Here is a 26,727-nt window from a genome sequence, read left to right on the forward strand (position 1 = left end):
ATGTTCCACTTTTTTGCACTCATGAACTCCTGGGTAGCTTTGGCTGTATGCTTGGGGTCATTGTCCATCTGTACTATGAAGCACCGTCCGATCAACTTTGCGGCATTTGGCTGAATCTGGGCTGAAAGTATATCCCGGTACACTTCAGAATTCATCCGGCTACTCTTGTCTGCTGTTATGTCATCAATAAACACAAGTGACCCAGTGCAATTGAAAGCCATGCATGCCCATGCCATCACGTTGCCTCCACCATGTTTTACAGAGGATGTGGTGTGCCTTGGATCATGTGCCATTCCCTTTCTTCTCCAAACTTATTTCTTCCCATCATTCTGGTACAGGTTGATCTTTGTCTCATCTGTCCATAGAATACTTTTCCAGAACTGAGCTGGCTTCATGAGGTGTTTTTCAGCAAATTTAACTCTGGCCTGTCTATTTTTGGAATTGATGAATGGTTTGCATCTAGATGTGAACCCTTTGTATTTACTTTCATGGAGTCTTCTCTTTACTGTTGACTTAGAGACAGATACACCTACTTCACTGAGAGTGTTCTGGCCTTCAGTTGATGTTGTGAACGGGTTCTTCTTCACCAAAGAAAGTATGCGGCGATCATCCACCACTGTTGTCATCCGTGGACGCCCAGGCCTTTTTGAGTTCCGAAGCTCACCAGTCACTTCCTTTTTTCTCAGAATGTACCCGACTGTTGATTTTGCTACTCCAAGCATGTCTGCTATCTCTCTGATGGATTTTTTCTTTTTTTTCAGCCTCAGGATGTTCTGCTTCACCTCAATTGAGAGTTCCTTAGACCGCATGTTGTCTGGTCACAGCAACAGCTTCCAAATGCAAAACCACACACCTGTAATCAACCCCAGACCTTTTAACTACTTCATTGACTACAGGTTAACGAGGGAGACGCCTTCAGAGTTAATTGTAGCCCTTAGAGTCCCTTGTCCAATTACTTTTGGTCCCTTGAAAAAGAGGAGGCTATGCATTACAGAGCTATGATTCCTAAACCCTTTCTCCGATTTGGATGTGAAAACTCTCATATTGCAGCTGGGAGTGTGCACTTTCAGCCCATATTATATATATATAATTGTATTTCTGAACATGTTTTTGTAAACATCTAAAATAACAAAACTTGTGTCACTGTCCAAATATTTCTGGACCTAACTGTATATAAGCTGTTCATGGCTAATTACAGACCGTTGCTAAGAGACCAGATAAAGAATAGCACTGGCTGTCAGCCAGTTAGCGATTTATCATGTCAGGTGTTTTGGCTAGAAATTCTTCAAACTCACAAACACACGTCTTAGGGATGAGGGGTCTATACATTCATACAAGCTAAAGGCCTGTATTTAATGAGTTCAAATAATCATTTTTAATAAACTCATTATTTTACAACTGGTCTGATGATATCATTATTCCCTTTTTGAGAGTTTAATGCCCTCTTTTCAGATCTGGATAAGTTATAAGGAATATTTCCGCATCGGGTTTTTAACAGGTTGAAATCCTGAAGCACCATTTCACAGAATGTGTGTAAATTGTGTCCTTTACTTTCCGTAGGATAAAAATGAGAGGTCCTTCTAAGGTCAGTGTGTAAGAATTGATCGGTGACTAAATCACCTGAAAGTGCACTATTGGATGTCGCCCTACCCGCCATAATGGTATAGTGTCTCTGCAGAGTCAATTTTCTAATAAATGTCTGTAGATCGGTAAATAAATCAAATTATTTTTTATTAAAAGTGGGACAAAAAGAAAGGCCCTTATTAAGTAAAGAAATTTCAGCAGTAGGTGTATAATCTGAAAGATGAAATATTATTTGTCTTATTTAAGCATCCAGCAGATGAACTTTTTTCCATTTTTATCTTTGTCTTGGCTCCAGCTCTGGTCCCTCTGTAACGCTTTTTTTTTTTTTACCGACTTGGGAGTTAGATAATTGGTTATCCCATTGTTCTGACCGGGGGTGGCCTTGGGTAAAAAAAGCACCAATGTTGCAGCATTAGTGCAATTATCAATAGTGATAAGTTTTTTATGATCAGGTAGAGTAGAGGATGAACCAGGGATTGCAGTAAAATCCTCTGTATTATCATGAATGGTGAGATCAAGCAAATCAAATGAAGTATTGCTACATGTATTAGATACTAGAGGGTTAATATTTCTATCAGATGCCAGAGGCTTAAGGGGGCTTTACACGCACCGACATCGCTAGCGCTGTCGCTCGTGAAAGCACCCGCCCCTGTCGTTTGTGCGTCACGGGCAAATTGCTGCCCGTGGCGCACAATATCGCTAGGACCCACACATAGTTACCTTCCTAGCGACGTTGCTGTGGGCGGCGAACAACCTCTTCGTTAAGGTGGAAGTTCGTGCGCCGTCATAGCGACGTCACACAGTGGCCGACCAATAGAAGTGGAGGGGCGGAGAACAGCCGCATTAACGACATGCCCACCTCATTGCCGGAGGACGCAGGTAAGCTGTTGTTTGTCGTTCCCGGGGTGTCACACGTAGCGATGTGTGCTGCCTCAGGAACAACGAACAACTTACGTCCATAACGACCAACGAGATTTTGGAAATGAACGATCAACGATAAGGTGAGTATTTTTGATCGTTAACACTCGCTCGGAGCTGTGACGCGCAACGACGTCGCTAACGACGCCAGATATGCGTCACGAATTCCGTGACCCCGACAACATATCGTTAGATATGTCATTGCGTGTAACGGGGCCTTTAGATACAGAGTCAACTATTCCAATCTCCTTAAAGGAGCTGGAATTAGCTGCCATCAAAGAAACCACAGATCTCTTTCCTCAATTTATCGATTCGCGTCTGAATGATAGCCAAATCCTGTTCTGTATCAGTGTTCAATTTGTCTGTATTGGTATGAAAAACCTTATTTCCATCCGAGGGCAGAGTATTTGTCCGTCCCATAAGCGTTGTATTAGTAGTGATAGGAGCAATAGAAGAAGAAATGTGTATTTTATTAACCTCAATAGAAGGAGGAAGATATGAGTGTTTCTCATGGACTGTAGGGGGGTAGTTAGTGGTCCGTACAGGAGGGATCGCTTGGTCAATGTTTTGTGAACTATTGTCTTTAACACTGACTAGTATTGGAGATGACACACTAGGATCCGTAGAATGCTACTGAACTGCTGAAACCTAGTCTTCTTATATCTACTGTTGGTGAAACCCCTTGTGTGGTTAGAACCACTCATGGTGGAGCCTTTTCACACAGGCTTCTCCCCTGTGTGAATTTTGTGATGTCTAACAAGGACTGATTTCTGAATAAAACATTTTCCACACTCTGAACATGAAAATGGCTTGTCCCCGGTGTGAAATTTTTGATGCTCAACAAGTTCTGATTTCCGAATAAAACATTTCCCACACTCTGAACATGAAAATGGCTTCTCCCCTGTGTGAGATCTTTGATGCCAAACAAGTTCTAATTTCTGAATAAAACATTTCCCACACTCTGAACATGAAAATGGCTTCTCCCCTGTGTGAATTTTCTGATGTCTAACAAGTTCTGATTTCCGAATAAAACATTTGCCACACTCTGAACATGAAAATGGCTTCTCCCCTGTGTGAATTTTGTGATGTCTAACAAGGACTGATTTCCGAATAAAACATTTGCCACACTCTGAACATGAAAATGGCTTCTCCCCTGTGTGAATTTTGTGATGTCTAACAAGGTCTGATTTCTGAATAAAACATTTTCCACACTCTGAACATGAAAATGGCTTGTCCCCGATGTGAAATCTTTGATGTCCAACAAGTTCTGATTTCCGAATAAAACATTTCCCACACTCTGAACATGAAAATGGCTTCTCCCGTGTGTGAATTTTCTGATGTGTAACAAGGTTTGATTTCTGACTAAAACATTTTTCACACTCTGAACATGAAAATGGCTTCTCCCCTGTGTGAATTTTCTGATGCCTAACAAAATCTGATTTCTGAATAAAACATTTCCCACACACTGAACATGAAAATGACTTCTCCCCGGAGTGAGATCTTTTATGCCCAACAAGTTTTGATTTCTGCATAAAACATTTTCCATATTCTGAACATGAATATGGCTTCTCCCCAGTGAGAGTTTTTTGATGATTGGAATTTTGGTCTTGTTTGAAAAGATCAGATGACAGAGCTTTCCGAAGAAGGACTGGAGGTAAATTTGGGACAACATCATGTTCTTCATATGTATTATGTGTGATATTGTCATTATCGGTTATAAATTCTGAAGATATTAGAGATCCATCTGAACTCCCAATACAGTCATGTGCTAAAAATAAACAGAATGTTATTATTTTTTAATCATATTATCTTGAAAGTTCATTTATTTTTTTAAACCATAACATCAGAAATTAAATTAGGAAAAAAATGTATTCTTAATCTGTTGGCCAATTTTGACATCTGTTACTTCTTCGTTAATTCAGATCTCCCATTCCTAGCACCAGTTCTCTGGAATGTGCTACAGTAAATAATCTGACTGATTGTCACAATGTGACTGCAGGATAATGAGGGACAGGGGGCTCCTATACTGTCCCTCACGCTAGAGGACCCTAAGCTATTCCTAACCTCTGGAATACCCCTGAAGATGGAGATGCTGGAGTCTCGTGCCTTACTATTCTGCTGATGAGATCTAATCTGTAATCCCCAGAGGAAGGAAGGGGCAGAAATATGATGGAAACAGAATAAGACAGACGGGAAACACAGATTAAGACAGATGAAACACATCGCAAACTCACAGAAACAAACAGTGAAAGACTAAGGAGAAAAGAAACAGCAGGAAAGCAGCAATAAAAAGACAACAAGGGTTAACACCACAACAGCTCACAGTAATAATGCACAACAACCACCCGTAAGTCTGGATCACAACACTTGACCAGACCAGTATAGGTAAGCTATAGCTGGCATTAATGAAATAGTCCAGCCAGCATATACAGGAGGGGGAGCAAATGATACTTTCTACTCTACAGCATGTGATCAAAGACATTAACAAGCAGCCCCGCAGAGAATAACTCTTGTTAGCCTGCCTAAGTCTGTGGTTCGACGCCTGTGTCTCCCTGCGCTGCTCACAGACATCAGAGAAGTTAACATGCAATGTATAAGAAGCTATAATTTCCATAGATCCTGACACCGCCATGACAGTTGGCAACCCTGCAAAAATCTCCTTGCAACAGTGATCCACAACATAGACATTTTCAGAGATTTTTTTTCGAAAATAAAAGTTACAGACAGATACCAGATATTTAACGGGGTTGTCCGGGACAACGATTGTGGCGATGTACACTGGAAAATTACGTCAGGGACTGGAGTGAGATTTTTGGCATAGGAATGTCCCAGTTTGGTATGAATTAGAGAAACCGTGGCATCACACCCTTGTTCTGGCTGAGCTTTGCTCATTTTGGCAAAGCTGATTAAAATTGGCGTGAACACACACACCAGCCTGTCTCCTCTTCACCTTTATACTCCTGCAATTAAGACCTTTGGTCACATGACGTGATGTCGAAAAGGTTTTTAAGCAGTCCTATAATCGGCATATAAACACTGGGGCACCTAGGAGAATGGGAGCCCTGTGAAATTGCCCACTTTGTTCTCCCTTTCCCTTAATGCCAGTCCTGCATGCCAGCCTGTCTTCTTTTCAGTTCTTTAGGGGTACTTTGCACACTGCGACATTGCTATCCGATGCTAGCGATGCCAAGCGCGATAGTACCCGCCCCCGTCGCACATGCGATATCTTGTGATAGCTGCCGTAGAGAACATTATTGCTACGGCAGCTTCACACGAACTTACCTGCCCTGCGACGTCGCTCTGGCCGGCGACCCGCCTCTTTCCTAAGGGGTCGGGTCGTGCGGCGTCACAGCGACGTCACACGGCAGGCGGCCAATACAAGCGGAGGGGCGGAGATGAGCGGGACGTAAACATCCCGCCCACCTCCTTCTTTCCGCATAGCCGGTGGAGGCAGGTAAGGAGATGTTCCTCGCTCCTGCGGCTTCACACACAGCGATGTGTGCTGCCGCAGGAACGAGAAACAACATCGTATCTCTTATTGGTGCGACATTATGAAAATGTCCGACGCTACACAGATCACCGATTTAAGACGCTTTTGCGATCGTTTATCGGCGCATCTAGGCTTTACACGTTGCGACGTTGTTACCGGCGCCGGATGTACGTCACTTTCGATTTGACCCCGACGATATCGCAGTAGCGATGTCGCAACGTGCAAAGTACCCCTTAGACTCCTGCAATTAGTAGACCTTTCGTTACATCATGTCACATGAGTTTGAAGTCATCAGACGTCCCAGAATAACACTGATGGGGTTCCTAAGACAGTGGAGTGCCTGAAAAATTGCTCCCAAAGCTGGCCCTGACTGTAACTAGGGCTTATTTTTGGAGTTGGGCTTATTTTTCAAGTATTCTCCACAAATCCCGTAAATTCATACTAGGGCTTATTTTTGGGGTAGGTCTTATTTTCAGGGAAATAGGGTATTCATGAACCCTCTGCAGGTCTTTGAGTTGCCTTCACAACAACATAGAGAAGGGACTAGAAACAAACAGCAGAAGAATCAGAAGCAAAGAAAATACAGCTGAAAAAAAACAGAGCAAAGTCTAAAAATGTAAATACAAAATAAGTGCAGAAAGTACATGAGTAGATATCTCTTACAGGATAGAGCTGGAGGAAACACCTCCTGAGGAACATCGGGATCTTCTTGGTTACAGTCCTGTGGGAGAAGAGGACGGGGACATCTCTCTGGTGTTGTCCTCTTACTGGATAGATCTGGAAGAGACACATACAGGGACTGAATTCAATACAGATAATTATAGGCCGTGTGTATTTACTCCTGTCTATTACCTGGTGATGTGAGGGGCTGGGGAACCTCCATCATGACGTCCTTGTACAGATCTTTGTGTCCTTCTAAATACTCCCACTCCTCCATGGAGAAATAGATGGTGACGTCCTGACACCTTATAGGAACCTGACACATACAATGATACCGTCACCCCCGATCCCTTCATAGCGTTACTGTATAATGTCCCAGCATTCCCAGCAGTGTCACCTCTCCAGTCAGCAGCTCATTCATCTTGTAGGTGAGTTCTAGGATCTTCTGGTCATTGATGTCCTTATGTATCGGGGGGTGAGGTGGAGGCCCCGTGATTGGGCTCAGGGGTCTTCCCCATCCCTCAGACACAGGGGCCTGACAGCGCTCACTAGAGGTCTTCTTCACTACTGTGTAATCCTGGTTATGGAGAGACACAGTAATAAATCTCACTCCAGACATTTCCAGAGTCCTCACCTCTCCAGTTCTGTCCATCTGTTATTCCCATAGATAAGAATGATGTAATGTGACGTCATCAGAATCTCTCACCTCTCCAGTAAGCCGGAAGAGGATCTCTAGGGTGAGGTGTAATATCCTCTCCGCCATCTTCTCCCTGTCCATATCCATCCTTCACGGGGAAATCAGGAGAATTCTCTTATATAGATTAAAACCACTGAGAGGATCTGAAATTATAAGGACCTGAATGGGAAGGAGATGAGCCCATATGTAACATACTGCAGATAATAAGGGAGGTGAGATATCACTTGAGTAGGAAAAAAAATATCTACATGAAATGTGCTATATAAGTAGTAAAACTGACTGATAAAAGTAGAACATTATTTTTATAGCAATATAAATACAATGAAAAGTGATGAATTATCCATATTGCACCTAGAATGGTATTAATGAAAATGTCGGCTCATCAAGGAAAAAACAAGTCCTCACTCAACTCCATCGACGCATAAAGAATAATGTTACCGATGTCAGAAAATGGCGACACAAACTGATTTTTTCTAGAAAAGTGATTTTTATTCACCACTAGAGATGAGTGAACCTGAAGTTCAGTGTCCGGTACAAACTCAGAGTGGATGCTTTACATATGTAAACCACTCTCGCGATTATCGCCGTGCTCGGGTACGCTCGGTGCTCATCCCGGTGCGAGCAGCTTGCAGTGTTTATCGGCTTGCACTGGGGGTAACAACAGCATGATCGGAAGTAGTGTGCACCCCCCCAAAAAAAAAAAAAAAAATAGAAAATAAACTAACCAACTCTCCTATGGATGTGAACTGTTTATGGCTGCATGTGGGTGGAGATGCGAACTGCCCAATTAATGACTTCAAATGAAGTTTAAGTCAAGTTCAGGTCCTAGTTTCACCAAACACATTTAGCAATGTGTAATAAAAACAGACTTCAAGCAACAGTCTCCTTATTAAGCTATGGTGGATAAAGGTTTAGCTGCCTGTCAAGCTTCACACGCCTCAGGGCCCATGTAGGGAGGTCAGAACAAGGGCTTTATACTCAAAAAAGCCCCAAAAATCCTACTAGGGCTTATTTTCAGGATTTCATGGAAACAGTGTAGAAAAAACTGATGGTGCCTTCTCCCTCATACACAGAGGTTATGTCATCACTGCTGAGTCATTATATCAGCCCCAGTTATAAGGGAAGTAAGATGAAAGTAACAAATATTTAAATACAGAACTAACCCCCTCCCCCCCGAATGTGTGAACTATAGGAAGATACCACTGTCAATCCAAATCTTATTAGCTCCAATCAGGTAAAGAAAACAGCCATATATACAAAATAATAAGTGTTACAAAATAGCTAAGAAATATTTACATGTGGTCATAAACATATAATAAACATATAATATGACAGTGTCCGACTTTCAGTCATAGGGATGGCCCCGATGAGGTTTTAGTTATTGCTCAGTATACAGTGATCAGTGGTTGTATACATGCTCTCGGTACTAACTGACAGCAGGTTCTAATGCTGAGCGGCTGTTAGTCACTTTAGGGTATATACTGTATTTTTCATTTTTTAATATGCACCGGATTATAAGACGCACCCCAAATTTAGAGAAAAAAAACAAGAAAAAAAACATGGGGTCCGTTTTATAACCCGGTGGTGTTTTACCGGAGGGGTGTGGCAGCGGTGGTCACAGGAGGCAAGGGCAGTGCTGGAGTAGGCGATGCTGCGGGTGGTGCAGAGGAGGACCCAGATACTCACTGTGGGCTGTGGCACTACTCTATCCTGGTACTGTGGGTTCTGCTCTTCCTGGGGCATCGGGCTCTGCTCTTCTCTGCACTGGGGCTTCAAAGAAATGGCGGCACCTGCGCTAATGACAGCTTGAGCTGAGATCTCCATCTGTGCATGCGGCGACTCTGGGCACCAATAGCACTATTAGTTGAAGTACTCCCCATCCTTGGCTGCCCAGATGCCTGCCATTGCCTGCTACAAGGATGGCGGTCGTACAGATACACGCCGCAAGCCACAAAGATGCCAACCTCCGGCCACACAGATGCTATATTCAGATTTTAAAAAACACCCCTAATTTTTCTCCCAAAGTTTTGAGAAGAAAAGTGTGTCTTATAATGTGAAAAATACGGTATATGGTAATAACAGACATTTCCCTTATTTTCTCACCAGTATCGCTCAATATCAGCAATAAAAACTCGATGCTGAAGTTGGTTTCTTATTGGTCCAGTTTCTTATTCAGGGCTGAAGTCGGTTTCTTATTTGTATTTATTTTTTCCGTTTTAACAACAAATGTAAAACAATCACAATACAGTGTGGAGTCATTAACCCTTTCCGTAACGCCCTTCGATGCCACGTTTTACCATTTTTGTTGGTGCTTTTCAGTGTATTCACATCTTAGCTCCACACTGCAGTGTATTATATTGGTTTTATTTTTGTTGCTAAAAACCTGTAAAAAAAAAAAAAACCCCAAAAATATATATATATATCCCACCTATCTAGATTTTGACGGTTGGTGACTGTTCACATTCAGTCATCAGGCCTTGTCCACAGACTATTTACTTCATGCAGCATTTGCTTGGACCTGTCCCGCCCACAGCCATGATTCAGTCACGAGTACGGGATTGAAATAGACCAGGTGAGTGCTGCTAAGAGCAGTTCTACTATTCATATGTGAGGCCGTTTGGCACATTTTATAAAAATATTTTAGCGTAGGACTGCCCCAATAGAGATTTGCCGTGACGTGGCAGGGCAGCTCAAGAAATTGCAATTTTTTGCCAAAAGTCTCAAATTTATAAAAAGTACAGTTGGAATTTTCTAGTGCTGTAGTGCACATTTAGTGCTAGCTTTTTAGTTTTTTCACCATGTCGCATTTGCAGGGCCCCTAAGGTACCTAAACAGCAGAAACCTCCCACAAGTGACCCCACTTTGGAAACTAGACCCCTCAAGGATTTTAATCAGGGGTATAGTAAGCATTTTGAATCCACAGGTAGTTCATAAAAATGTTGCTGAAGCAGCAAATTTCTCACTTTTAGACTATGTGCCCACGATCCGGCGCCACTGTGTCTAGGACGCGGTGCCAGCCCTCCTGCAGAGATATGAATGTTATCCACGGGAGAACGCAGCTGCCCGTGCCCACAATCAGGGTTCAGTGTGATGCGGTCCTTAGCTATATTGTCACTGCAGAGAACACTTATCTCCACAGCAAACAATTAACATGCTGAGGCTCAGGAAACCACGCCACAAGTCAGTTTATGCTACAGAGAAAAGAAGCACAGTGGGCAGGAGATTTCCAAAAATCCTTCCACTGCACTTGTGCTACACAATGCAGCGTTCTGGACGCAGTCCAAACACTCTGCATCCAAAACGCTGCAAACACTGATCATGGACACATAGCCTAAAAAGCTAGTATGAATGGATGGATGGATGGATGGATAGATAGATAGACAGAGGTAAAACACATATATGAGTGTCCAACCCCCCTGCATATTCTAAGCTGGCACCGTTTAGTTAGTGACTTTCATGTGGCACTAAAGGGAGTTTAGTAGAGATGAGCAAGCCTCTGAAGGCTCGAGTTCGGTTGGTTCGTCGAACAGAGGCTCCGTTCGAGTTCGGTTCGGCGAACCGTTCGAAGAACCTCTGGAGCCCCATTGAAACCAATGGCAGGCAAACACAAACACATAAAAACACATTATACATGTACACATACATTTAATAAACATTGCCATAACACTTACAGGTCCCCGCGACGCGTCCTGCACTCTGTCTCCCGCTGCTTTTCCTTCCGATAATCGCTGCGTCCTCCCAGTAACCAGCACTGATGATAGCACCTATCGTGATGTCAAAATAGCATGTGACCAGTCACGTGTCTATTATCTCATTGGCTACAGACTGGTCACATGGCTAAGACGTCATGCTAGGTCCTGTCAGTGCATCTCTCCGGTACGCGGTGCTCGTTTGAGCATGTCCGTGTACCGGCGAAATGCTCTGGCACATGGTCGACTCCCCGTTCCTGCATGTGGGCGCTCTTTACAGAGTCAGCCCCATGCAGGGACTAGCTGTCACAGCCGGTAATAGCGGCATCGGGAATCACGTGATCGGAGCACCGTTGTTATGGTAACCCGTCTGTCAGCGGTGACGTCACCACTTACAGCCAGCAGCCTCTGCTCACTCACGAAGTGAATAGACTGCACGGGGAGCAGCAGCGTCTTCCTCCCATGCAGTGCTGCTGATGGAGCAGAGCTGCATGGGTTGAAGGAGAAAGAAGACAGAAGACCATGGATCGTGGAGGGCTGACAGGGACTAATAAACATGGAGTCTCTAAGTGTGTCTGTGTATTTATTTCTAGTAAAGTACTTTTTCTCTGTGTGGTGTCTTTTTTTTTTAACCCTTTATTGGATATTCTTAATGGCCGGGTCAAACTTGCCTGACATTAAGAATCTCTGGCTTAATACTAGCTAGTAAAACAAAGCTAGTATTAACTCATTATTACCCAGCAAGCCACCAGTCACCAGGGCAGCTGGAAGAGTTAGATACAGCGCCAGATGATGGCGCTTCTATGAAAGCGCCATTTTCTGGGGCGGCTGTGGACTTCAATTCGCAGCAGAGGGGCCCAGAAAGCTCAGGCTAACCTGTGCTGTGGATTCCAATCCCCAGCTGCCTAGCTGTACCTGGCTGGACAAAAAAATGGGGCGAAGCCCACATCGTTTTTTTTTTATTATTTCATGAAATTCATGAAATAATTAAAAAAAAGGCTTCCCTATATTTTTAGTTCCCAGCCGGGTACAAATAGGCAGCTGGGGGTTAGGGGCAGCCGTACCTGCCTGCTGTACCTGGCTACCATACAGAAATATTTTTTTTGTAGTTTTTTGGCAAAAAAAATAAAAAATGCTTCCCTGGATTTTCCATTGCTAGTGAAGGTAACACCAAGCAGTGGGGGTTAGCAGCTAGTAGCTGCTTGGATTACTCTTAGCTAGCAATACAAAAATGCAGCGGGAGCCCATATTTTTTTTTTTAATTATTTATTTAAATAACTAAAAAAAAAAAAAGAGCTTCCCTGTATTTTGATTGACTGACATCATAGTGCTGTAAAAATAAATCATTAAAAAAAATGACGTAGCGCTCCACGGTATTTCTGATTCTCAGCGCAGATAAAGCAGACAGATATGGGTTACCACCCCCATCTGCCTGGTGTTACCTTGGCTGGCAATCAAAATACAGGGAAGCCCATTAATTATTTTTATATAAAAAAATAGTTAAAAAAAATGACGTGGGGTCGCCCCATTTTTGATAGCCAGCTAGGGTAAAGAAGACGGCTGTAGCCTGAAAAACACAGCTGGCAGCTTTACCGTGGTTGGGATCCAATGTGGAGGTCACCCCAGGCTTTTTTTTTATAATTATTTTATAAATAATAATAATTACAAAAAAAAGTAGGGTCCCCCCATATTGGATCACCAGCCAAGGTAAAGCGGACAGCTGTGGTCTGGTATTCTCAGGGTGGGAAGGTCCATAGTTATTGGTCCTTCACAGCCTAAAAATAGCAGGCCGCAGGCGCCCCAGAATTGGCGCATCCACTAGATGCGCCAATCCTGGCGCTTCACCCCAGCTCATCCCGTTCCCTGGTGCAGTGGCAAATTGGGTAAAAAATGGGGTTGATACTAGCTGTAAGGTCACCTGACATCAAGCCCAGCAGTTTGTGATGTCATGGCGTCTACCAGATACCCGACATCACAAACTGTCAGTACTAACAAAAAAATAGAGAAAAAAAAATGTATTTGAAGAAACACTCCCCAAAACACTCCCTCTTTCACCAATTTATTGTAAGGAAAAAAAAATAAAGGGGTCCCACGACAACTCTGGACCGTCTAGAATATGGGGGGACACGCTCAGGGAATGTATCCCCCATTTTCTAGGAGTGCAGACCCTCCATGTGAGGAGTGTGGTTGCAATGAATCTGCACCCAGTCTCCCCGGGTCCACAGCAGCAGAGTCCATGTCGTAACTGTTGCTACCAAAGCTGCAATGCCCTGCTCATGAGGTAAGGGCATGCCTAATCAGGAGAACTATTCTACATTTCCAAATATTGGTATTTGCTGATATTATTGCTATTCCACCTACTATATATTGGGGATATGATCTTGGAGATGGAATACCCCTTTAAGTCCAGTTATTCAGCTGAATGAATACTAAACAACAGAGCTCGCTATTTAGATATGTTTTCTTGTGGCGTATAACGGACTCTTATGTTTGGTAGTCGTTCAGCAGGGCAACTATAAAATCAAATACCTCCATTTGGAAATGTAGTATAGCTCTCCTGATCAACTATGTTCCTTACCTCATGAGCAGGGCATTGCAGTTGCTTACATATGCATGGTTCCCGCACTCAGTGTCTGAACACAGGAAGTTGAGTTGCGGCGTCTATTGTGAAGGAGGGGGCCGTGGGGAATCAACGCTGCACAGGTACCGTGGGACACCGGGGAACACCGGTGGTGTTATAGGGGGTGACCTGGCAGGGCCTGGGGAGGAGTTTGCCATGACACATGCGACAGAAATCAGAGGAGTAGAGTGAATGCAGCTGGCGCGCTGCTGTGCGCGCGGCCATCTTGGATTTCCGGGATGGGGTCAGGGGGGGCACTTTGGCGAAACCGGGGGACCGGAGGGGACCGTGGAGGAGATTTATCTCTCATCTGACATGTTTGTTCATGCCAGATGGGAGATAAAAAGAGAATTTTGTTTACTTACCGTAAATTCTTTTTCTTATAGTTCCGTATTGGGAGACCCAGACATTGGGTGTATAGCTTCTGCCTCCGGAGGACACACAAAGTACTACACTCAAAAGTGTAGCTCCTCCCTCTGAGCTTATACACCCCCTGGAGAAACCAGATCTAGCCAGTTTAGTGCAAAAGCTGAAGGAGAATAGCCACCCACAAGTAAAAACAGAGCAAGAACCGGAACAACCGGAGCCTCTGTCTACGACAACAGCCGGTGATAACACGCGGAACAAGAAAATGCCAACAGGCAACAGGGAGGGTGCTGGGTCTCCCAATACGGAACTATAAGAAAAAGAATTTACGGTAAGTAAACAAAATTCTCTTTTTCTTTATCGTTCCTATGGGAGACCCAGACATTGGGACGTCTCAAAGCAGTCCATGGGTGGGAATAAACAGAAAAACTGAGAAGTAGGCGGAGCCTAACTTCACAAGTGGGCGACAGCCGCCTGAAGGATGCGTCTGCCCAAGTTCGCATCTGCCGAAGCATGAGTATGAGTATGCACTTGGTAGTGCTTTGAAAAGGTATGCAGGCTAGTCCAAGTGGCAGCCTGACAGACTTGCTGAGCCGTAGCCTGGTGCCTGAAAGCCCAAGAGGCACCGACAGCTCTGGTCGAGTGTGCCTTGATCCCCGGCGGGGGAGGCACCTGAGAACCCAGGTAGGCATCCGAAATGGTGGACCTAATCCAACGGGCTAAGGTCGGCTTAGAAGCAGAGAGGCCCTTGCGCCGACCTGTGGTTAGCACAAAAAGAGAGGTGCACCGCCTAAGGACAGCGGTGCGAGACACATAGATCCGGAGCGCCCGCACCAGATCCAGAGTATGCAACGCTTTTTCAAAGCGATGAACAGGAGCCGGACAAAAGGAAGGTAGGGTAATGTCCTGGTTAAGGTGGAAAGGAGAAACCACCTTAGGGAGAAAGTCCGGAGTCAGACGGAGAACCACCTTGTCTTGATGAAAAACCAAAAAAGGTGACTCCGAAGAGAGCGCAGCTAAATCAGATACTCTCCTGAGGGAAGTTATGGCCACTAGAAAGACCACTTTCTGTGAAAGACGAAACAAAGAAACCTCCCTAAGAGGTTCAAAGGGGGGTTTCTGCAAAGCCGTGAGAACCAAATTGAGGTCCCAGGGATCCAAGGGCCGCCGATAAGGCGGAATGATGTGAGACGCACCTTGCATGAAGGTGCGGACCTGAGCCAGCCGGGCGATACGCCGCTGGAACAGCACTGATAGAGCCGAGACTTGTCCCTTGAGAGAGTTGAGGGACAGTCCCAGCTGCAGACCGGACTGTAGAAAAGACAGAAGGGTCGGCAAGGAAAAAGGCCAAGGAGAATGGCCAGAAGAGCGACACCAGGACAGGAAAATTTTCCAAGTCCTGTGATAGATCTTGGCAGAGGAAGACTTACGGGCCCGAGTCATTGTGGAGATGACTTCAGGTGGGATACCAGAAGCCGTCAAGATCCAGGACTCAAGAGCCACGCCGTCAATCTGAGAGCCGCAGAATTCTGGCGGAAAAACGGACCTTGTGAGAGAAGGTCTGGACGGTCCGGAAGATGCCACGGCACCTCTACGGACAGATGGAGCAGGTCTGGGTACCAAGCTCGCCTGGGCCAGTCCGGGGCAATGAGAATGACTCGACGGCCCTCCATTCTGATCTTGCGCAGAACTCTGGGCAAGAGAGCTAGAGGGGGAAACACGTAGGACAGACGAAACTGGGACCAGTCTTGAACCAGAGCGTCCGCGGCGAAGGCCTGAGGATCGTGGGAGCGAGCCACGTAAACCGGAACCTTGTTGTTGTGACGGGATGCCATTAGGTCCACTTCCGGAGTGCCCCACTTGCGGCAGATTGACTGAAACACTGCCGGGTGCAGGGACCACTCGCCACTGTCCACGGTTTGACGGCTGAGATAATCTGCTTCCCAGTTTTCCACGCCTGGGATGTGGACTGCGGATATGGTGGACTTGGAGTCCTCCGTCCATTGAAGAATGCGTTGGACCTCCAACATTGCCAGGCGGCTGCGTGTCCCGCCTTGGTGATTGATGTAGGCAACCGCTGTCGCATTGTCTGACTGGACTCGGATGTGCTTGCCCGCCAACAGGTGGTGAAAGGCTAGGAGAGCTAGAAGCACAGCTCTGGTTTCCAGCACATTGATCGAGAGGGCTGACTCGGACGGAGTCCAAGTGCCCTGCGCTCGGTGGTGGAGACATACCGCTCCCCAGCCGGATAGACTGGCATCCGTGGTGAGAATCACCCAGGACAGAGTCAGGAAGGAGCACCCCTGAGACACAGAGAGAGAGGCCGAAGCCACCACTGAAGAGAGCTCCTGGTCTGTGGCGACAGAGCCACTAACCTGTGCAAGGAGGAAGGCCGCTTGTCCCAACAGCGGAGAATGTCCAGCTGCAGAGAACGCAGATGGAACTGGGCAAAGGGAACAGCCTCCATTGACGCCACCATCTGACCCAGCACCTGCATCAGGTGCCTGATGGAATAACGGCGGGGCCTCAGCAGAGAGCACACCGCCAGTTGGTGGGACTGCTGTTTGACTAAGGGCAACTTCACAAGTGCCGGCAGAGTCTCGAACTGAATCCCTAGGTACGTGAGACACTGAGTCGGAGTCAGAGTGGATTTGGGAAGATTGACAATCCACCCGAATTGGGCTAGAGTGGCAAGAGTGAGCGAGACACTCCGCTGACAGTCTGCACTGGATGAAGCCTTGACTAGAAGGTCGTCCAGGTAAGGAATCACTGCCAACCCTTGTAGGTGCAGAACCGCAACCACTGCTGCCATGACCTTGGTGAATACTCGAGGGGCCGTGGCTAACCCGAAGGGGAGAGCCACGAATTGGAAATGTGCCTCTCCGATTGCAAAACGTAGCCAACGCTGGTGTGAAACTGCAATTGGCACATGCAGATAGGCATCTCTGATGTCGATGGATGCCAGGAAATCCCCTTGGGTCATTGATGCAATGACTGACCGCAGGGACTCCATGCGAAAATGCCGCACCTGAACATGCTTGTTGAGAAGCTTGAGATCCAGGATGGGCCGGAAGGAACCGTCTTTTTTGGAGACTAGGAAGAGATTTGAGTAGAAACCTCTGAACCGTTCCCGGGCGGGAACCGGTACAATTACTCCGTTGGCCTGCAGGGATGCCACGGCCTGAGAGAAGGCGGCGGCCTTGGAGCAGGGGGGAGTTGACACAAAAAGTCTGTTTGGCGGGCTGGAAGAGAATTCTATCCTGTAGCCGTGGGAGATGACATCCCGCACCCACTGATCGGAGACGTGTTGAAACCACACGTCGCCAAAGTGGGAGAGCCTGCCACCGACTAAGGACGTTGCTGGCGTGGACAGATAGTCAAGAGGAGGCTGCCTTAGTGGCAGCAGCTCCTGCGGTCTTCTGTGGACGCGCCTTTGTGCGCCAGTTGGATTTTTGGTCCTTGGCTGAGTTAGTGGACGAGGCCGAGGGCTTAGAGGACGACCAGTTGGAGGAACGAAAGGAACGAAACCTCGACTGGGTCCTACCCTGGACAGGTTTCCTGGTTTTGGTTTGTGGCATGGAAGTACTCTTCCCGCCAGTAGCTGCCTTAATAATTTCATCCAGTTGTTCACCGAATAGCCTGGACCCAGCAAAAGGGAGCCCAGCAAGGTACTTCTTTGAAGAAGCATCTGCCTTCCACTCTCGAAGCCACAAGATCCTGCGGATAGCGAGGGAATTGGCCGAAGCCACCGCAGTGCGGTGAGAAGCCTCCAGCATGGCAGACATGGCATAGGATGAAAAAGCTGAAGCCTGAGCAGTTAAGGGAGCCATTTCGGGCATAGATTCCCTGGCGAGGGAATGCATCTCCTCTAGAGAAGCAGAGATGGCTTTGAGAGCCCACACTGCTGCAAAAGATGGGGAGAACGAGGCCCCTGCCGCCTCATATACAGATTTGGCCAGAAGGTCAACCTGACGGTCAGTGGAATCCTTAAGAGAGGTGCCATCAGCCACTGATACCACGGTCCGGGCTGAGAGTCTAGACACCGGGGGGGTCTACCTTTGGTGAATGAGCCCACTCCTTGACCACCTCAGGTGGAAAGGGAAAACGGTCATCAGAACCACGCTTCGGGAAGCGTTTGTCAGGACAGGCCCTAGGCTTGGTCACAGCGGCCTGAAAACTGGAGTGGTTAAAGAACACACTCTTTGTCCTCTTAGGCAAGGTAAACTGGTGCTTTTCTGCCAGAGAGGGAGGTTCCTCTGATACTGGCGGATTGAGGTCCAGTACAGAATTAATGGACGCAATCAAATCACTAACATCTGAGTCACTTTCGGACAGAGCAATGGGGCACATGGAGGTAGCATCCGAGCCCCCTGTAAGGGCATCCTCCTCGTTCCGCGAGTCAGCCTCTGAAACAGAGCCGCGGGACGAGGAAGGTGTGATACCAATGTGATATGACTGAAGAATGTGTGATTAGATAGGGAGTGATCCCAGATATTATTTGACCTATCAATAATTCAGTATCAAAGAGATGTCCTCTGAGTAGCCAATATGATGACCAAGGAATACATGTCAAACAGATAATGTGGAAGTCACATTTACAGTTCCACTTACCGGAAACTTGTGGTTGGCTTAAAGACAGGTTTAAGGAAGCTTGCATATGAAATTTACGGCTCATTGCAATATTTCACTAACACTATGGTCAACTGTGGTCGGCCAGTTGACAACTGGCTAAATGTGCAGGAAATGTGCAGGAAGCTGCTGGTGCTCACAGCAGTTTGTGGTCAAGTTACATGAACATGACTCAGCTGTCACATGCTGGTGACCATTTAAACACAACCTACAAAGTTCTCCTATAAAATTACACCGGACTCGCTTAATGTTAGGGAAACCTTCCAGGACATTGAAGTGTACGTACGCACTGTTCCTGTGATGCAAGAGGCCGAGTTGATGTTTCCTTATCATTAAATCGAGTTCCCTCCGATGTGAAAGGATTGCTACAACAAACGGTAATGTTGATGCATATTTCTGTTATTGTATAAGATTCTATGACTAAAAAAATAGTTCTTATGCCTATGTACCATTGACTATATATTCATGTGCTATTAAAATAAATAAGTATCTTGCTATAAAGAATGTTAGTATTCGTGCCTGATTAGGATATCAGTGAGCGCTTCGTAAGTACGGGCTTTCAGCCCCTTTTTAGTAGAATTTAGCAAGACATAAATTGGCGTAGTCGTCAGGATTACTTCTATAAGAAGTAATTAACGAATTTTTGTAATTTAGAAGTTAAAAACATATATTTGGCAAATTTCCAGATATTTTTTCAATCTTTTTGCATAGTGTCAAAATGTTCAGAAAACGTAAGGATAATGTTAAGGAGGTTGTTGTGGAGATCCCTGGCTGGACTGAGGCTCCCTACAATCTTATAGCACATGAATTGGTCAATTGTGGATTGGCAGAACAATGGCAGAATAAGCTCAAGGGTAGTGAGATTACTGATGTTGTTAATGTACTCAGTAGTGTCCCTGTGAAAGCAGGTGATGTAGTGTCTTTAGGACGGCGCATCTGGATTTTGGCAAGTGCATATCGCGAGATGCATGAGCGTAATCTAAAGATGCAGAAGAAATGTTCCCAAAAGGAACAAAAGATGATAGAATTAGGTGGCCAGAAAACAGTTCTGGAATGTAATACCAGACTGTTGAAGGATAAATTGGAACATTATCAGAATGTGGCAGAAAAAGCTGCCGTAAAAAATCGCTCAAAATAAGTACAAGAAAAGAAAAGGAAAAGTAAATAAAACCAAAGTACATAAAAGTATCGCCTCAGCTTCTGTAAACTGGGATCCCGATACTTGGGATGGGGATGTGTGGGATTCATCTTCATCATCTGATGAGGAGGATTACCGTAAAGGGAAGATTCAGGCTAATCCCGTGAGGAGGCACTTAGAGAGGACAGAGAATGAGATCATCCGGGAACATGTCCGGGATGGTCAGGGAAATCTGCAATATGACGAAGATGGTAATGCCATCACAAATGAGAGAACGATCCCTCATGTAAAAAATCGAGTAACCATTGAAGATTACTCTCAGGGAGAAGTTGATAGCATTTTAACACAGTTTAGACAAAAACCAGAAGGAGAAATTCCCTGGTTGGTCAGGGTGCACGATCTCGGAGGAGGTGCAGTGCACTTTGACGCCGGAGACGTGGCAAAATTTGTCACCATGTCTCGGGACCCAGTAATTCAGAGATCAATAAAAAATTATTTTGTTGATCATAATGAGCATGGTACTCAAAACTTAATCATGATCTTAGCCCATGCTTTTCTGGACAAATACCCATCAGAAGCAGACTTTCCTATCAATGATAAACCTTGGTATACCTTAAAGGAGTTGTCCGACATTAGCTTAACAAAAATGTTTGAGTTTATCTGTGCTGTATTGTCATATAAATCACACCTACATTGTTATTTTCTGTTTTCTAACTTTTGTTCCTCTTGAATTATCCCTTTAGTCTCTGCAGCTTCTTGTTTACATTCAGATCCAGCAAACATGACCACTTCCTGTGCAAAACCTTAGTCAGAGCTGTCACCGCCCACCCCTGTGTCCAGCCCCACCCCAGTGTCCAGCCTCGCCCTCTGCCCGCCCCCTGCACACACAGTCCCTGTCAGTATATTCTGCCCCAGCACCTGACCTGGTATCACTACAGCATTGCAAATAACAGCCCCACATCGGGGTCTGCACTGCACACATATGTCTCTGCACACGCACACACATGGCTCTGCACCGTACACGCACACACATGGCTCTGCACCGTACACACATGGCTCTGCACACACATGGCTCTGCACCGTACACGCACACACATGGCTCTGCACACGCACACACATGGCTCTGCACACGCACACACATGGCTCTACACCGTACACATGGCTCTGCACCGCACACATGGCTCTGCCCCGTACACGCACACACATGGCTCTGCACACGCACACACATGGCTCTGCACACGCACACACATGGCTCTGCACACGCACACATGGCTCTGCACCGTACACATGGCTCTGCACACGCATGGCTCTGCACCGTACACGCACACACATGGCTCTGCACACGCACACATATGGCTCTGTACCGCACACGCACACATATGGCTCTGCACACACACACATGGCTCTGCACCGTACACATGGCTCTGCACCGTACACATGGCTCTGCACCGTACACATGGCTCTGCACACACATGGCTCTGCACACGCACACACATGGCTCTGCACCGTACACACATGGCTCTGCACACGCACACACATGGCTCTGCACCGTACACATGGCTCTGCACACACATGGCTCTGCACCGTACACGCACACACATGGCTCTGCACACACATGGCTCTGCACACGCACACACATGGCTCTTCACCGTACACGCACACACATGGCTCTGCACACGCACACACATGGCTCTGCACCGTACACACATGGCTCTGCACACATGGCTCTGCACCGTACACGCACACACATGGCTCTGCACCGTACACACATGGCTCTGCACCGTACACATGGCTCTGCACACGCATGGCTCTGCACCGTACACGCACACACATGGCTCTGCACCGTACACACATGGCTCTGCACCGTACACATGGCTCTGCACACGCATGGCTCTGCACCGTACACGCACACACATGGCTCTGCACACGCACACACATGGCTCTGCAACCCCCCCATCCCCATCGGGAACACATGTGGAGTACATACTCACTCGTCCTTGGTCCCCGCCGCTCCTGCACGTTCGTCCTCTGTCTGTGCTCTGACGTCACCGCTGTGCTGCAGAGCGCACAGACAGCGGGAGGGACAGTGACTTCTCATCAGCACATTCAAATGTACCGATCTGTGATGCCGGTACATTTGAATGTGTGATCCTGGGCAGGGGGCCCGGTGCTGGAGCTGATACTACGGCAGCTGCCGCCAGGCCCCGCCCCCAAATCACGGACCCCACAGCAGTGCAGGGGGAGGTTACTGGAGGTGCGGGGGAATGTGTGGGAGGGTGCAGGGAAGGGGGCGGTGACTCCTCGCACTGTAGTCGCCCAGCAGGGAGGCACAAGCTGTTCCACATTTGCATGTCAACATGGCCCTGCCCATGTAGACGTGCAAAGACCGGAAGCAGCAAAATCGCGGCAGGAGCGGTCACATGACCGCTCTGAGCCGGGGGAGAGGGGCTGACAGCGGGGCAGGTAAGTGGTCTCTATCTACTTACCTGCCCCAATGTAGCCCAATAGGGAAATAAAAAAAAAAAAGTCAAAGAAGCCGGATAACCCCTTTAAAAGATGGTATGGAAAGGCTGAAGGAAGAAGCAATGAGGAATGCTCTTCCTCTTTTGGGAATGGATGATGATTATCTCCAGTACCCATTGACAGCCAGCATAAGAAATAGGCTGGTTAAACATGCTACTCCAGCATACAAAACAGTTATTTTAACCTTAACTGTAGCGTTGACTGGAGAATCAATCGGTGTAATTCTAGGGAGGATGAGGGAGTTACAGGATATGGGACAGTGGGATAAACCGTCCCCTGGAGGCCATGTTGGTAACAGTAAGCCAAACAATCCTGATTGGAAAAAGAAATCAGTAGGGGAGGCCCCACGGGTGTCTCGCAAAGACATGTTCCAGGCTTTGCTTAAAGCCGGGATCAATAAGGAAAGGATTGATGGAAAGGAGACAGGAGAATTATGGAAGTTGTACAAACAGAAAGTTCTATCTGCAAAGAAAGTGACCACTACAAATATGGAAGGGGGTTCAAAAACCCCCAAGGTAAAGAAATTAGAGGGAAAAGGGGAAAAAACCCCAAAGAAAGTGTCTTGGGAAGATTTTCAGTCAGTTTATCCATGGGAAGAACTGGCTGCAGCCGTGGCCACAAAGGTTACGGAAGGAAGGGCTAATACACAGACTGAAATCTATGTAAATGAAAGTTCAGAAGGAAGTGATTTACTATAGGTAGCCAGCCAAGCCCCCCTATTGATAAAAAGGGACGAACGTCCCTACGTCAATCTTAGCATACATTGGAAAGGGGGAAATGTTCAAAGAGTCCCAGCTTTGATTGACACGGGGGCGGAGGCTACTTTAATTCATGGAAACCCAGAAAAAATAAAAGGACCTAGAGTAAAAATTGCTGGACTAGGTGGTCAAGTGATCACCGGGGTTCAGACACAGGTAGCTTTAAAGATAGGTAATTTACCTATCAAGAAGTATACGGTACTGGTAGTACCTATACCAGAATATATTTTGGGAATTGATGTCCTAAAAGGGATGACTCTTAATCTAACAGAAGGAAAAATTCTCCTTTGGGATTAAGTCTTGTCATAAGGAAATGCGACCAGTGGTGGTGGGCAAAGTCAAAATGCCCCCTGTACATGTGCTTCCAGCTACAAAAATGGTAGCTATGAAACAATATCGAATACCAGGAGGTCACAGAGAGATAGGAGAAACCATTAAAGAATTGGTAGAAACTGGGGTAATGCGCCCTACTTCTACCGCATGGAATAATCCTGTCTGGCCAGTTAAAAAGAGTGATGGCTCCTGGCGCATGACAGTTGATTATAGGGAGTTAAACAAGAATACTCCTCCCTTGATAGCTGCAGTTCCGGATACAATAACGATTGTGGAAAATATTCAGACTCACTCCGGAACTTGGTATGCAGTAATTGATTTGGCAAATGCTTTCTTTACTATACCTATAGAAGAGAAGGCTCAAGATCAATTTGCATTCACTTGGTTAGGAAGACAATATACCTTTACCAGGTTACCCCAAGGATGGCTACATAGCCCCACAATCTGTCACCGGACGGTGGCAGAGCATTTGGATGGATTTGATCTACCATCAGAAATGCAGATCTCACATTATATCGATGATATAATGATACAAGGACAAGATGAACAAAGTGTGAAAGATCAATTGACAAAACTGATTGCTCATATGAGGAGTAAAGGATGGGAAATCAATGATGCCAAGGTTCAAGGACCGTCTCAGGTGGTAAAATTTCTAGGGATTCAGTGGAACAAGGGGCACAGAGAGATCTTGCCCAATGCCAGACAGAAAATTATTAATTTTCCGGTCCCTAAATCCAAACAAGAGACTCAGTCTTATATTGGATTGTTTGGTTTTTGGAGACAACATATCCCTCATTTGGGACAAATGTTGGCTCCTTTGTACAAAGTAACGAGGAAAAAATATGAGTTCCACTGGGGAGAGGAACAACAAAATGCGTTTGAGATGGTCAAGGAAGTGATACAACAAGCCGTGGATCTATGGCCAATGTTGTCAGGACACGTGGAGCTGCATGTGTCAGTTCAACATATGTATGCCAATTGGTCACTTTGGCAAAAACAAGGGGGAAAAAAAGAGTTCCTCTTGGATTTTGGAATAGAAAATTACCAGATGCTGGAGAAAAATACACTCCTTTTGACAGCAATTGTTAGCTTGTTATTGGGCTCTGGTAGAGACGGAACAATTAACCATTGAACATGAGGTATTGCTGAGACCAGCAATACCCATAATGCAGTGGGTGTTGTCCAATCCTAAAACCAATAGGGTGGGGCATGCCCAGGAGCAAAGTATCATTAAATGGAAATGGTACATTTCGGAAAGGGCCAAGAAGGGAGAAGGCGGGATCGCCACTCTACATGAGAAAGTGGCAGAGGTAGCTGAGGAAACATCTTTTCCCAGCAAAGCTGCCATGCTAGAGGAGTCCCCGGTGAAGTGGGGGAAAGCATATGAAGATTTAACTGAACCACAACAAACACATGCATGGTTCACAGACGGATCAGCCCGTTATGTGAGTGGGAAAAGGTTGTGGAAAAGTGTTGCATATAATCCCAGATTGGAAAAATTTCTGTCAGTAGAAGGGGAAGGCAAAAGTAGCCAATATGCAGAACTCTATGCCATATTCTTGGCATTATCTTTTGAACAAGGAAAAGAGTGTCATCTTTTTACTGATTCCTGGTCAGTAGCAAATGGATTAGCCACATGGATGATGGGATGGAAAAAACACAATTGGTTAATTCATGGAAAAGAGATTTGGGGCAAGGAAGTGTGGCAAGAGATTGAAGAGATTATTCAATTTACCAAGACCACTGTATTTCATGTCGATGCTCATGTCCCTACTAACTCACTTGAACGTTTGTTTAATTCAGAAGCAGATAAAGCAGCAGCCATCAGACAAGTCAGTCCAACAGGTGACAAGGAAAAAGAGGCATGGTTGCAAGGTACAGCTGTTTGGGCACACCAGAAAAGTGGACATTTGGGAGAAAAAGCCACTTACAGGTGGGCTCAGGAAAGGGGTGTGCCTCTTACTCTTGATATCATTAAAGAAATCATTCTACACTGTCCAGTGTGCCAACATTCACAAAAGAGGGAGGTTCCACATACAGTAATGGGACACATAGGTCGAGGACAATTACCTGCACAAATTTGGCAGATGGATTTCATTGGTCCATTGCCAGAAAGTAGAGGGTGTAAATACGTCTGCACTGCAGTAGACACATACTCAGGTTTGATGGTGGGTTTTCCCTGTAAGGCAGCAACCCAGTGGAGTACTGAGAGAACTTTAGAAATCATCACTCAATACTATGGAGTTCCATTGCAGGTACAATCAGATAATGGTTCTCATTTTACTGGCCAGAAGATAAAAGATTATGCCCAAGAACATAACATTCAATGGGTGTATCATATGCCATACTATCCCCAGGCTGCTGGTCTGGTGGAAAGAATGAATGGGTTGTTGAAATCCACCTTGAAAAAAGTAAATCAATCAGACAAACAGTATGGACAATGGAGAGACAATCTCAGTGAAGCCCTACAGATAAAAAACAATAGACCTATCACAGATTCTATGACTCCTCTCATGAGGATGTTGACACCAAATCTTACTATTCATGAGGCACACGTAGTGAGTACAATCATTTATTGGAAAGTGGAAGAAGAGGCAAAACTCCCAGAAAGAGTGACACCTTATTCAGCAGGTTTAGACCTCAGTACATTGGAAACTGTCGTGGTACCCCCAGGTAAGGTAAAACCAATTTCAACAGGATTGGGTTGCCAGATGCCAAAGGATCATTATGGTCAAATAGCCACTCGTTCTAGTTTAGTGTTAAAAGGAGCCATAGTGGTGGGAGGGGTAATAGATGCAGATTATCAGGGAGAAATCAAGGTACTGATGCTAAATTTGGGACATGAACCTTTGATCTTGGTGAAACACCAGAAGGTGGCTCAGATGTTGATAATTCCAATAAACTTGTCTGAAATAAGAGAAGGGACTGCCCCAGCAGAATTAACAATACGGGGTACTAAAGGTTTTGGATCCTCTAATATTACAAATGTAGGAGCAAAAATATGGATTCAAAACCTCCAAGGACCGCCCTCAGAGGCAGAGGTAATAGCGGTTGGAAAAGATCGTACTCTCCTGATAATGAGACCAGGAGTGGAGAAGTGGGAATATGTCCCACAAGAAAAATGTTATTTACGAGAATAATAGTGTATCTTTATTTGCAGATGGTGTTGTAAATAAGCGGAATCCATAGTATCGGTTACTGGGAAGAGCTCGATAGTGATGAGATGGAGAAATTCCTGTGTTTGATGTTTGCCTCTTTGGTCGTTGGATGGACAAGTCTACATCAGGAGAAACCTGTGGCGAATAAATTTCTGATGCACCAT

The 26,727-nt window shown here is 45.8% G+C and overlaps 1 protein-coding gene across 1 annotated transcript in view; it reads right to left on the bottom strand.

Annotated features, from left to right (window-relative positions):
• Positions 1-821: 821 nt before the first annotated feature.
• Positions 822-26,727, bottom strand: part of LOC142260518 (uncharacterized) — a 60,018-nt gene continuing 34,112 nt past the window's right edge. The window contains exons 2-6 of the mRNA XM_075331968.1: positions 7,359-7,508; positions 7,050-7,229; positions 6,845-6,968; positions 6,656-6,769; positions 822-4,270 (exon numbers count right to left, since the gene is read on the bottom strand). Coding sequence (XP_075188083.1) covers positions 3,219-4,270; positions 6,656-6,769; positions 6,845-6,968; positions 7,050-7,229; positions 7,359-7,436 — 1,548 coding nt within the window. The 5' untranslated portion in view covers positions 7,437-7,508 and the 3' untranslated portion in view covers positions 822-3,218. The remainder of the gene's footprint in view (positions 4,271-6,655; positions 6,770-6,844; positions 6,969-7,049; positions 7,230-7,358; positions 7,509-26,727) is intronic.

This window comes from Anomaloglossus baeobatrachus, unplaced genomic scaffold (genome assembly GCF_048569485.1).
Source record: "Anomaloglossus baeobatrachus isolate aAnoBae1 unplaced genomic scaffold, aAnoBae1.hap1 Scaffold_118, whole genome shotgun sequence".
Lineage (NCBI taxonomy): Eukaryota > Metazoa > Chordata > Amphibia > Anura > Aromobatidae > Anomaloglossus > Anomaloglossus baeobatrachus.